The sequence below is a fragment of the Alexandromys fortis genome, unplaced genomic scaffold (assembly GCF_014885135.2).
Source record: "Alexandromys fortis isolate MF-2015 unplaced genomic scaffold, M_Fortis_MF-2015_v1.1 scaffold_33, whole genome shotgun sequence".
Taxonomy (NCBI): Eukaryota; Metazoa; Chordata; class Mammalia; order Rodentia; family Cricetidae; genus Alexandromys; species Alexandromys fortis.
Genome location: NW_026067917.1, coordinates 8432238 through 8445468, shown reverse-complemented (window position 1 = coordinate 8445468; position 13231 = coordinate 8432238). Strand labels below are relative to the sequence as shown.

The following is a 13231-nucleotide window of genomic DNA, read 5'->3' as shown; positions in this document are numbered from 1 at the left end:
CATCAAGGAATTGCTCCCCATCAGATAACCTCCTGACCCCCTCATCCCCACTCCCCTCTCCTTTGCTGGCTGGATTTGATCTGCAGATAGGAATCATTGAGCGTATCTCAGCACATTAAATGTTTCTTGTTCACATAAGTGAGCTGATACGCGTACCGACTATTACCAGTACTTATTGGGAATTCTAGCACATAGATCCTGCTGGATCATTGAAAGATCAGACCAAACTCAGAACCTGGGACTCCCCATTTGGACTACTTGTTTTGCATTTGGTTCTTAATTTTCTCCCCTGGGAAATGAGCCAGCATGTACTGTCTTAGAGATCCTTAAAGTCACAGCCATCCATACTTTGAATTAATTAATTGCCATAATCAATTTATTATCTAGTCCCTAAATAAGTCTAGGGAGTTTAATCTAAGTCTAGGGAGTTTAATCTGTATTATTTTTCTATTAAAAAGTCAAAATAACACAGACTTCTGAAGGGGGAACCACACGCAACAATTAAGAAAAAAAAATATTTTGGAGGTGCCTGGAAACCACAGGTAGCATTGCAAGGAAAACAGTGTTTATTAAATATCTCTTGAATGAATGAAGGAGGCATGCAAAAAGCTAGGAGGGTTCATTATTTCTTGTGGAACTCTTGCTGTGAAGTGGAGGTAGCTGCCTAATCGCAGACAAAGCTAATGAAACCTCAGCATTCACGGGCTAGGAAGGGAAGACGCTCCTGCGGGTGCCCACGGATGACGGCCTCCGCCTGACAACTCCCGTCCATCCTGCCCAGTGCCCTTTCTGTTTTTCCTAAATTTTTTTTGTCACTGATTTTTTTTAAAGTATGAAATTTACTGAAAAATGTAAAACTGATTATCTCGATGACAGATATCTGACTGAATGACAGAAACCCTCCAACCTTGAAAAACGTGGCATAGACGAGAAGGAAACGACATGCTTCTCCGCCGCGCAGCAGCTCAGCAGCAAGCGTCCTCCTTGTTGGGGGCTCGAGTACTGCCTGAACTCTGTGTTCCTGCATGGCTGCTAAAACTTCATCCACATCCTCTGCTCATTCTGGGAGATATCTGATGATCCAACTTGTACAGCCTCCACCCTTCTGAAGGAAGCGAGCAAATTTCAAGCCTCTCACCCAAATCCCACGTAAGAGAAATCAGAGGCTGTTGAGGCTACTAGACCATGAAGAAGACAGCACAAAGTTGTTCTTGCTTTAAGGGTACCGCTTTCTTCTACAAGGGTGACGGAAATTGTGCTTATTGCTCGCAAGCCTCGTCTCACCCAGTCATCATCCCTGTGTTGTCTGCTCAGATGCAATCTCCAGTGTAGGTCTGGGTCATTACTGAGGGTCCATTTGCTAGGAGGACACCTGTGTTGTACATCTGGACTGAACTGTTATTTTAGGGGTATAAATCCCTGATCCGAATCCTTAGTTCTTAGCTTATAGTCTGCTGCTTGCACACTGTGAGGTAACATCAGACATGGGTCGCAGGGGAAAATGAATCCATAGGGTACCTTGTTTAAAGTTGTTAAAATGACCAAGAACACAACTCAAAGTCAGGACAGGGTAGGAGGCACTGTCATTACAGAGAGAACTCCAGAACAGAAGGCCCTTAGGAAAAGAGTACTTGCAGTTTCTTTTGGAGGGAGTGTGTCATCTTCTGTTTATCTTAATTTTAAACATGTATATATGTTGCTTACTTTCTGAATTGGTGTATTAAGAACTGAAAATTTGCCAGATGGTGGTGGCACACACTTTTAATCCCGGCACTTGGGAGACAGAAGCAGGCAGATCTCTGAGTTCGAGGCCAGACTGGTCTATAAAGCAAGTTCCAGGACAGCTAGAAACCCTGTCTTGAAAAAGAAAAAAACCCTACTAATTTCATTAATAAAGGTAATTTATGACAAAAGATTAAATAAATAGCAGAGGCTAAGTACAAGGCCTGCCTAATTGCAGGGCGTGGTGCATGGTTTAGGATGCACGCACGCCCTATGTAGGGCAGGAGAGGGCAAGAATTTTTATGGGGCTCCCATTCGCACCCCCAGTACAGCTTTCAGCTTTAGAATTTATGTTTCCCAAGGCAATTTCATGAGGAGAAAGGGTGAGGTGAGGAGAGCCCAAATTTTCTAGCCCGGTTTTCTCATTAACAAGCTGACTCCATCAAGGTGTGATGAGGTTAATAATTCACACAGAGTTTCAAAAAATAATTTCTAGAAGAGCTGGATGCAGAAGCCACACATCTTGAATCCTAACCCATTGTCCTTTCTACTACATCACAGTGATTCAACATGGAAAAGAAAGACTTTATCTTGGCAGTTTTTGTTTATCATGCCTGATTTAATAACATTTAAAAAGGACCTAGATGCTGAAAAGATCACAAGGACATGAATACTTCTAAATGCCACCTTATTGCATTATAAAGTTAATATAAGAAAAGCCAATTAAAATGCCAATTTCACTGGCATGTGATATTAAATTATTCCTTCTTTTTATGTCTATACATTTCTTTTGTAAATTTGAATTTACTTATTCACAGAAAGTGTCCTTACTTTTATGAATCCTACGTTTTCAATCCTTTCCTTGTTCTGCCTCTCTTTATCTCTCCCTCCCCCCCACCTCTCTTTCTTTTCTTTCTTTGTTTCTATGGTGACACGGATTGAGTTACTGACTGCCATGCCAACTTTGGTTGTTAACTTGACACACATAGGAAGAAGGAGCCTCAGCTGAAGGACTGCCTCCATCAAACTGGCCTGTGGGTATGTTTGTGGGGCGTTTCTCCATTGCTAATTCATGTAGGATGATGGCCCAGCCCACCATGGGCAGCACCATCCCCAAGCAGGAGAGCCTGGGCTGTATAAAAAAGGAAGTTGAGCATGCGCCTGATAACAAGTCAATCCACAGTATTTCTCTCTTGGTTTCTGCTTCAATTTCTTGCCTTGGCTTCCCTCAATGAGGGACTATAATGTAATATGTAAAATAATGTGCAAAAATATAATAAATATATAAAATATAATTATAAGCCAAATAAATATTTTTCCCCAAGTTGCCTTTGGTTGTGTTATCTATAAGAGCAACAGAAAGCAAACCAGGACACTGGGCAGAAGGGAAATTTCTTCAGATTCTCACCTAGAGATTCTTAACCTTTCTATTTAATAGCACTGTATTTTCCTAATTTCAGAATTTCTTATTTTTAATCAAGTTTCCAGTGCACTCAGTAAATTATAACTCTCCAGAGCATCTTGTAAAGATGGATTATTACGAGCCATTGTTTGATTGGATATTCTGAGTGTACAGTTAAGAAAATAGGTCTTAAGCTTAAAATAAAATACGAGACCGAAAAGGAACTTCATTCACGGTTCATTTTGCTTTCCTATTTCACATACTACTTGTTTCCCGCCCCTCATGCTTAATGACACCCTCCTACATGTGTTCCACTTCTTCAGATTAAATGAAACTGTGTCAGCCCTTGGTAATATCCCATCTCTCACAGGCTTTTCCCCGTAGAACCCTTCCTGCTCGCGTCTGTCTTGACACCCAGAACAAAGAGGCTAGGTCAAACTACTTCTTAATTCACATTGCTGATCCAAACCACGGTTCCCTGTTTTACCGGCTCATTCATCATTTATTTATTTCCTAACTCAGGAAATGGCCCTGCTCATTAACTACCAGCATGATGGAAAGTACTATGCATGTTGAGGGGACTATGGAGAAAAACAAACTTAGTATCTACCTTCAGAATCTCTGCTCTATGAAGGCTTTGAAGGATTTGGTTAGTTTGTTTGAGACAATGTCTTGAAAGGGTTATGTAGCACAGGCTGGTCTTAGACTTACCATTGCTTTGCCTCACAAGCACGAGAAATAGAGATGCACCCTGCCATGCCTGGCTGTAGCTATAATGTTCGGTCTATAAGTCTAAAGTTACCTTTTTGGCACCAGGTTTTAGGGCACTGTCCATATAGTTCAAGTAAAATGTCATATATCCTATAACTGTATTTCCTTAAAAGGTAGTAGTCCCTGCCGGGCATGGTGGTGCACACACTTTTTATCCCCGCACTTAGTAGGTGGAGGCAGGTCGATCTCTGAGAGTTCAAGGCTAGCATGGTCTACGTAGTGAGTTCCAGAAGAGCCAGAGCTACTTAACAAGACCATCTCAAACGAAAACACAAACAAACAACCAAACCAGGAAAATTGTACCTTTCCCCCTCTCGTCTCACAGTATGGGTGGATAGTCTTGGTTCTTTACGAAGGTCAAGACAGTTCAGTCTCTCAGAACCAGAACCAGAAACATAGTGCTCTAATCCCCCTTTTCCTCCTCCTCATCAATCAATTTACCAAGCCCACACCCGACAGAGGGCTAATACCCAAAATATATAAACAACTCAAGAAACTGGGCATCTACAAACCAAATAATCCAATTAAAAAAAATGGAATACAGATCTACACAGAGAATTCTCAACAGAGGAATCTCAAATGGCTGAGAAACACTTAAGTTATGTTCAACATCCTTGGCCATGAGGGAAATGCAAATCAAAACGACTTTGAGATTCCTCTTACACGTGTCAGAATGACTAAGGTCAATAACACAATCGACAGCTCATGCGGGCAAGGATGTGGAGCAAGGTGAACACTCCTTCATTGCCGGTGGGGTGCAAACTTGTACAGTCACTTTGGAGACCAATGTGTTGGTTTCTCATAAAATTGGGAATTAAGAGACCCAGCTATTACACTCCTGGGCATATACCCAAAGGACACCTCATACTCCGCAAGGCCACCTGCCCAACTATGTTCACAGCAGCTTTGCACACAATAGCCAAAACTGGAAACAACTGAGATGCCCTTCAGTGGAAGAACGGATAAAGAAAATAGGATACATTTGCACAATGGAGTATTTCTCAGCTGTTGCGAATATTGTTATTACTATTATTACTTTCCCCCATTGCCCTATAAAATGTTATGTTTCTTCGGGATACAAATTAAACATTCTATTTCGTTAAAGCTTATGTTCCTTCAAGCCTAAGTTTAAATTCTGCTTAAGATAAATAACAAGTGAGAGAGAGAGAGAGAGAGAGAGAGAGAGAGAGAGAGAGAGAGAGAAAGAGAGAGTTTGTTGATGGCTATTCAGAGAAGGAAAAATGAATCCTGATGCTAGTCAGTTATGAAATAAATGAAAAATTAGTTGACAGCTTTGTCATCATTAAATGTAAGTGCTGTTAAGTCTTCCTCTTCTGTAATTAACTTAAGGGTGCTAGTTAAGGATGAAGTGAGGTAGAAGATTCATTGTAAAAATGCAGGTAGTTATTAACTCATACATGGACTCTTAACACTCAAACCTGGACTTTTAATGCTATAGCGGAATAGTGGAAGGAGATGTATAGTTTTGGAGTGTTCCAGGATGCCAGCAGTTTTCAGAATTGTCTGGTCAGAGGCTGGGGAGATGGCTCAGTTGGGAAAGTGCTTATTGTGTAAAGAGAAGAACCTGGGTTTGATCCCCAGGATCCATGAAAAATGCTGGCTGTGCCTTTAATCCCAGCACACAGGAGGCATAGGGAGGTGGATCTCTGTGAGTTCAAGGCCAGCCTGGTCTACAAAGTGAGTTCCAGGACAGTCAGTGCTGTTACAAAGAAAAACCATGTCTAGGAAAACAAAACAAGAACAAGAACAAAAGAAAACTTACCAAAACAAAACTGAACAAAACACTGGCCAGGCCTGGTGGCACACCTTCGGTGCCAGCCCTAGTGAAGCTGAAGCAGGTGGATCTCTATGAGCTTGTGGCCAGCCTGCTCTACAGAATGAGCTCCAGGCCAGCCAGGTCTACATGGTAAGTCCTGTTTTACCCCTGCCCCTCATCAAATGTTGAGTATGGCAGCATGCAGTCATAACTACATTGTGGAAGAGATAGAGACTGATAGACCCTGGAACCTGATGGTCAGCCAGCTAAGTCTAGACTATTCGGTAGTTACAGGCCAAGTGAAAGACCATCTCAAAAAAAAAAAAAAAAAAAAGAGAGAGAGAGAGTGGATTGTTCTTGAGTAACAACATTCAAGGTTGACTTGACCTGTGACTTCCATATTCATGCACGTGCACTTACACACACACACACACACACACACACACACACACGGGAAAGATTAATGGATCAGTCATTTGTTATGGATGAGTTTTGAATCTCCAGTAAAAAGTCAGGTGTGGAAACCCATGCTTATAGCCCCAGTGCTAAAGGCATATGGGCAGAGGCCAGCAGAGACCTGACACTCACTGTTTAGACAGTCTAGCTTGATCAGTGAGCTTCAGGTTCAGTGAGACACATTGTCCAAAAATTAGGGTGGAGATCAAACCACACTAATATGGATCTTTGTGTGAATATGAATATGCGCACATGTGTGCACACCAGCCTCTGTGCATGCATAAGTACTAATGAATACATGCATATCACATACACACTTCAAAAATATATTTTTGTTTTCAAAAAGTTAATGAGAAAAAATACCCTCCTCTCATTTTATTACTTTTTTCTTTTTCCTTTCTTTCTTTTTTTCTTTCTTTCGCTCTTTTTTTCAGTCTTTCTTCTTCTTTTTTGTTTTGTTTTTCGATACTGGGTTTTTCTGTGTAGCCCTGGCTGTCCTGGAACTTCTCTGTAGACCAGGACTCCAGAGGAGAGAAGCAATTGGTGCTTTAAGGGGAACTTTCAGGGCCTGGGGATATAATTTCAGTTGCATGCATGGTACCCAGAGGAGGAAGAGGAAACCCAGGTATGGTGGTGCATGGCTGTATCCCAGCACTTGGGCAGTAGAGTCAGGAGGATCAGAAGTTCAAGACCATCATTTTGACTCTGAGGCCAGCTTGGTCTAGAAACCCTGACTCCAAAAGAAAAAAATAAAAAAGAAAAGAAAAAAAATTCCAACAGAAAAGGTGCATTACTTCAATTCATAATCAAATAATATGCTGTGTTAAAATGTACTAAACTTAGGGCTGGGAAGAAAAAAAAAACTCATTTATTCTCTCAGAGGACCAAGCCATAAACTGAGAAGTACCAGTAAATTTCTAATCACCAAGTCCAATGTGCTTGCTCAGCATTTCAGTTATTTGAAGCTTTTAATTGAGTTGACCATTTTCACCTTTATAAAACCTTTCTTTGCTTCAGGATTTTTTTTCTCTCTCCCTATAATCTTTTTTCTCCCAGTGAATTTTATTTTTCTTTCCACCTACCAAGAGGCCCATTCTCACTTCTCTACTTCCTTCAAGAGATATGTGCCCTTCAATATAAATATCACAGTTTTAGCACGAGAAATACTCTCTGACTATACTTGCATGAATCTCTTGTCTCCATTAGCCCTTGGGATTCACACTCCCTCACCCCATACACACACACTCTATATACACTTATATGCATGCATAACTTTTATATGAAAATACTACTTGAAGACTGGTTCAAGATCTTCTCAAAGATGAGCAGACCTGTGCATCCAGAAGTAGCAAGCACTACTATGCTCTACACACACACACACACACACACACACACACACATGCACGCGCGCACGTGCACACACACACACACACATCTCATCTTGGAGCTACTTTTCCTGTGCCATTCAGTTATTAAGAAGTCTTGTTGAAAATCTCCCCACTTCATCACCTATGACAAACTTTTTTCTTTACCTCTTCCTTCTTCCTTTTCTTTTTTAAAGTACTTAAGGCCACATAACAATAATGGTTTATAGGTCTCTGGAGTCTGACTTACCTCAGAGACATCATGGTGGTAGAACATGACCCAACTTCTTTCTTCCGATATTTTCTTTTATTCTCCAATATATTATATTTTGATACTGCCTTCAATTTACAATCCAGCTTTACTTCCCATAAATTCTCTTTACTTTTTCTTACCCACTATCCTCTGACTAGATACTATTTTTTTCTCTTTAGATATTCCATTTCTCCTTCCTTCCTTCCTGACTACTGAAAATGTACCTCTATCAGTTTCAACCTCCTTCATAAAACCTATACAAATTCCCACTTTGCAGGATCTCTTCTATTTCTGTAATTCAAATAATTACGGCTCTTACCATTTTTGCCTATTTATTACCTATTTTCCCTTACTGTTCACTATTTTTCATGTGAATTAGGCTTATCTCCCAAATTAAATAATAACCACGGCTTAGTCTTCCTGCCCCATCCTCTCCCATACATGCACGTAACAGGGACTGTATTGAAAACACTCAATGAACAGGTATTGATTTCTGTATTGACTGAATACATAATACCAAGGAACAGGGAGTATTAGGAGAAAAGGGATCTTAAGGTCTGTTGAAAGGGTGTTCAAGATTGATTTGTAAACCTCCTGGATTGAAACAATTTTTGTTAACCTCACTTTGGAGTCAGGTATTTACAATGGCTATTAAATTGTTTCCTTGTTGCCTTCCAGTGCTCACCAAGGAAATGAAATCAGCTTTTACTAATGCTGGAAGCTGACACTTAACAATTGGCCGCTTTGGAACTGACAAACTGGACTTTTTTTGAGAGTCCTTAATTTATGGTGTATTACTATTATATTTTCTATGAAACTATTTGGTTTTGTTTCTATTTTTATAAGGCAACACTATTCCAGCAATATATAATATTAAAACTAGAACTATTCGGAGCAATCATCTAGTTCAACAAATGTACTTTACAGACATGGAAAACTGAGTTCCAAAGAGAATAACTGATTTGCCCAAGTTCGTAATCTAGGTATTGCTGAAGCTGTGTCTAGAAATCAGAAGTTACCAGTGCACGATTCTATGAGTTTTCTAGAACCACACGTTGTACACTTTCAGTATCATACTCAATTTGACATTATTCAAATCAGCAAAAACAAGAGTTTTTTTACAAAATTATTTCTCTTACTTTGCACCCAAGAGAGTGAACTAGCGCCTCTTAAGTCTTTAAAAAGAGAGTGTATAGACAGTACGAGCAATAAATTACGATGCCTATCAAGTTAAGGGAAATGTAAATATCATCTAAATTATGTACACTTTTTGTTTTGTTTTTTTAAGATAGGGTTTCTCTGTGCAACAGCCCTAGCTCTGTAGACCAGGCTGGCCTTGAACTCACAGAGACCCTCCTGCCTCTGCCTCCCCTGTGCTGGGATTAAAGGCGTGCATCACTACTGCCAGACAATTATTTATACTTCTGAAGCCACATAAACCTGCACATTTTTTTTTAGATTGGAAAGTTGAAGAAAAGCAGTTATGTGATTTTTGTTGTTTTGGTTTAAGAGATGAATTTGTACTGGAAGCTGCGCTAATATTTGTACTGGTGGTGTGGAAGATTGCTTGCAACATGAATGTAGGGTCACATAGTGTCACTTTGTGTTGTGAGAAGGGATGTCCTCTAGTGTTTGGGGAAGAGCATGGACTAAGTTGCCCATAGCCTTTCTTCTTCCACAGGATCAGAGCCAAATAAAACATCACTCACTGTCTCCTATTGGCTATTCATCTGTTTTATTAAAAAGGAGTGAAATGGTTTATTCTTGTTTAAAAGTCTGTCTGAGAAATATTGTTTGGTACCTCTAGCAGACGCAGAGATTTAAAGGTGAAGAGAGAATCAGAGAGAAATTACATGATTAACTTTTTAAAGGAATGTCCAAGGAAATTTGGCTCTGGGAAAATGCTCCGTAATCGATAGTATATCATATCATTTGGATTTTCTATGACAGGTAGAAAGCGGTAGCCAATACAAGCATATTGGATTATAATTTAAAATAATTTTTAAAGCAAAAATTGCAAGTAGAAATTCATAAACTCATGCTGCGCAAGGATCCATTCACACGGTTCAATATTCCCGAGCTTCAGAGGCAAATTAGACTATGAGAATGGAAGACGAATTTGCTTAATAATGTAAAAGATGCGGTAAATTCAAATCTGAAACGAACCCAGATCCGTGAAGTCTAACTGCTTGCTAACAGTGGAGGTGCACATGATGGGTCCAGGGAATCGTGGCACCGAACAAACACGACATTGCTACTTACACGTGACTCACCTGTACCGTTGTTAATCGCGGTCTGGATCGTGGCTTCTGGCCCCAGAACATCATAATCATCCTTCATTTCTTCTGTGGGGGGTGGGGGGGAATTATCGTTAGCATTTGAAAATTATAGAAAGGCTTACTCTACGAAGCATGCCAAGCATAGGAACAAGGAGGAGCCTTTCAAGGGAAACAGAAAAGGCTTGTTGTAAACCTCCAAACAATAGCTTTGTTCAGGCTATGGAATGAACCCAACGGTGCTGGCTGCACCAGAACTTATTTACTTTAAGCATTACTGCAAGCTGTGAAAAACAGAGGCACCTATGGGAAGCTAAGGAAGGGCTGTTCTTCTGGTGGCAGTTCTAGTGACAAACAGGAGGGAAACGTTATTTTTTTCAATAAGAGTTGAGTCCAAAGTGGCGGAGTATTGGTACTTAGGAAGAGACACAGTAAGCTGCTTACACTGGGTGCTTAGTGGCAAAGGAGTTTCTTGTTTTATTTTCACGCTCTTGGTCCCCTTTTGCTGTGGCTGCAATGGAGTGAGTCCCAGCAAGCCTACCTTTTAAAAATCCCAAATTCTGTATATCAAAACTCAGAATGCCTAGCGTTGCAAACTAACATCTCAGATATGTTAAAAAAAAATCCATTCACTGTTTAGCATACATTTCTAAAGTCTATTTTCCTCATTCCTTGCTCCCATCTCTCGTAAACAGATTAGTTTTGAGCATGTATGCTTCCACAGGTGATCATCCACATTTTTCTGATGGAAAATAGAGAGAAAACAGTAGCTCAATGTTTTCATGAACATAAAACTATGTAACACTGAAGGAGAGATTAGTGAATGATTAAAGGCCATTTTTGAAAACGGTAATATTCTCAGGTAAGGCAGGAAACTGGAGTTTTCCCTGCCTACTATATTGTAGAGTATGTGGGAAGGCAGAGCAAGGCAAGCTGCCAGTTTAAAAAAAAAAAAACAACAACAACAACAACAACAAAAAACGTCCTTCAAATAAACAAACAGAACACGCACTTTTAAAAAAACTGTCGCTGTACGGTGACAACACCGACGAGCACAGGTCGTGGCCCAAGATGAGGGGCCCTGTGCTGTAACCATTTCAGTACAGCACAAAGAACTGGAAGTCGAACTCTCAAACTTATTCTGGCCATTTTCTGCTTCTCCCACAATACCCTGCTGCGGTGGGAAAAGACTTGCTAGAAGATGCCACAGCAAAACAACTGGATCCGCATGTGGACTCAGAGCGGAAGTGGCATGTTTCTGTCAGAGGCACAAACACACATAGATGCTAGTTGGATGCCATTCTTCAAAACTGTCGCATAATTTTGGCAATATTCTTGTAGAGTGTGTGTGTACACACTTCCAATTCATCCCCGACCCTAGGCACCTCCTCTATTTCGGGAACGTTTTTCACAGGGGTATTTTGCATGAGACACCTAGAAGTTGAGCACACAGCAACAATTGTATTGTCAGTTGTAACCTTCCATGGTTTGGGAAACTCCTTCTGGTGTTTTCATTGGCCCCCCGAAAGAAACTAAGTAAGTGTTTCTGAGTTCAGTACTAGACATAAATATAGCCCTTGTGCCTTTGTCCTTGCTCATCTCATGTGATTTCTGGTAGCCAAGAGTCACAAGAACCATAACTTTTCCATCTGAGAGCACCTCGAGCCACAGAGGGGATAGTGGTTAACAGCTTTTAATATTATTTTTTTATTTTTACTTTTTGCATAATGGTGGGAATGTTCAAGATCTCTGCTGCGCTTCCTTCCTCATTGTCATCTTCTTATGAAAAGGTGAAGAGCAGTTAAAACAGTTGGCTGCTCCCCAAATTCATAAATGCAGGCCACACAGACGCGTAGTAGGCCCTTTGTGCACAGTGTGGTGTTTAGTGCTAACCGTCTTTAACCAATGATTACAAAACTGGTCAGAGGCCACGGTGCTGCTTTTACCTGGATGTGTTTTACTTCAACTTGCTGGACCCAGCCTTTTGAATACTAAGTTCTACTGTTAAGATGTGCCCCTGATCCTTTTCAGGTCTTGGGCTCTATGTGAGTCCATGTCGGAAGGCCTTAATGATACACACTCTCGGAATACCTCCTCTGCCTTACTGGCAAGCCTTGGTGGCTTCCTTCCTCCTGTCTAACCTTTTCCACGACCCCTCTGACTCAGCATTTGCTGTGCTCAGAGCCACCTAGTGTATTTATTTTCCAAACACTTGTAAAAGTTTGCATTTTTTCACTCACCCTTGGGCTAAAGGTTTGTTAAAAAAAAAAAAATAAAGAACACTTTCTTCCGTAAGGATGAAGAATCCTTGAATAAGCTGAATGAGGCCAAGATGCAGGTGATTTATTTAAGTCTGTGTCAATGATAATGATGTCATGGCTTCCAGCACACTGTGTCCACCCCATTGTGGGACGAAAGAATGTCAAGGACAGCTCCAAACACAAAACTTTGATTGTGCTGGGGCCGGAAAGGCCCAGTCAGAACCGCACTAGGCTCTTCAGTGCAAAACCTGCATCCTGCAGACAAAGTACTGAGCGTAGAGGAGAAAGAGCAAAGGAGAGGGGGCTTATCTCAGGGGAAAGCTATGTGCTGAGGTATGACTGCAGACAGCCAGGCACCGGGCAGAAAACACTCCGAAATAAAACACACCCGAATTAGAATTATTGTCTATATTGTGTGTTTTGAACAATAAATAAGGAAAAAATATTTTATCAGAAGAAAAATGTGTTATCTACAAGTCAGGATAAACAATGAGGAGCTTTTTAAGACTAATTTCTGTTCATTAGACATCAGGGCACCACATCAGAGCACTTTTAGAACAACAATAAAAAAAATAAAAACAGTAAATCACCACTAATCATTAGAACCAGACAGGTAATAGCTGGGTAACTTTCTTGGCCTAAATAGCCTAATGAGATTAGGGATTTACATTTTATTCAATTATTGTGAGTCCAGAATGCTTGTTTATTTCTGTAAAGGTAAGCGCACTTGCGCCACAGTCTCCCTTAACTCCAGGTGAAGGCAGGTGGGCGAGGCGCTCCTAGGGATCCCTGGATAGCACGACACTCAAAATTAGGATCCGTGACCAGCACCAGAGAAGCTGATACCGTCACAAGCTACTCCTACAGCCTGACAGCGCTGTTTTGGCTGTTTTTTCAACTATTGATCTTTTTTTTTTTAATTAAACTTTTTAAAAAGAAGTTTGGGGCT

At 40.7% G+C, this 13231-nt stretch overlaps 1 protein-coding gene across 2 annotated transcripts in view; it reads right to left on the bottom strand.

The window, feature by feature from the left end:
* Window positions 1–13231, bottom strand: part of Zeb2 (zinc finger E-box binding homeobox 2) — a 131189-nt gene that overhangs the window by 27158 nt on the left and 90800 nt on the right. For both annotated transcript variants that reach the window (XM_050139920.1, XM_050139921.1), the window contains exon 4: window positions 10019–10090. In XM_050139920.1, the coding sequence (XP_049995877.1) occupies window positions 10019–10090 (72 nt within the window). The remainder of the gene's footprint in view (window positions 1–10018; window positions 10091–13231) is intronic.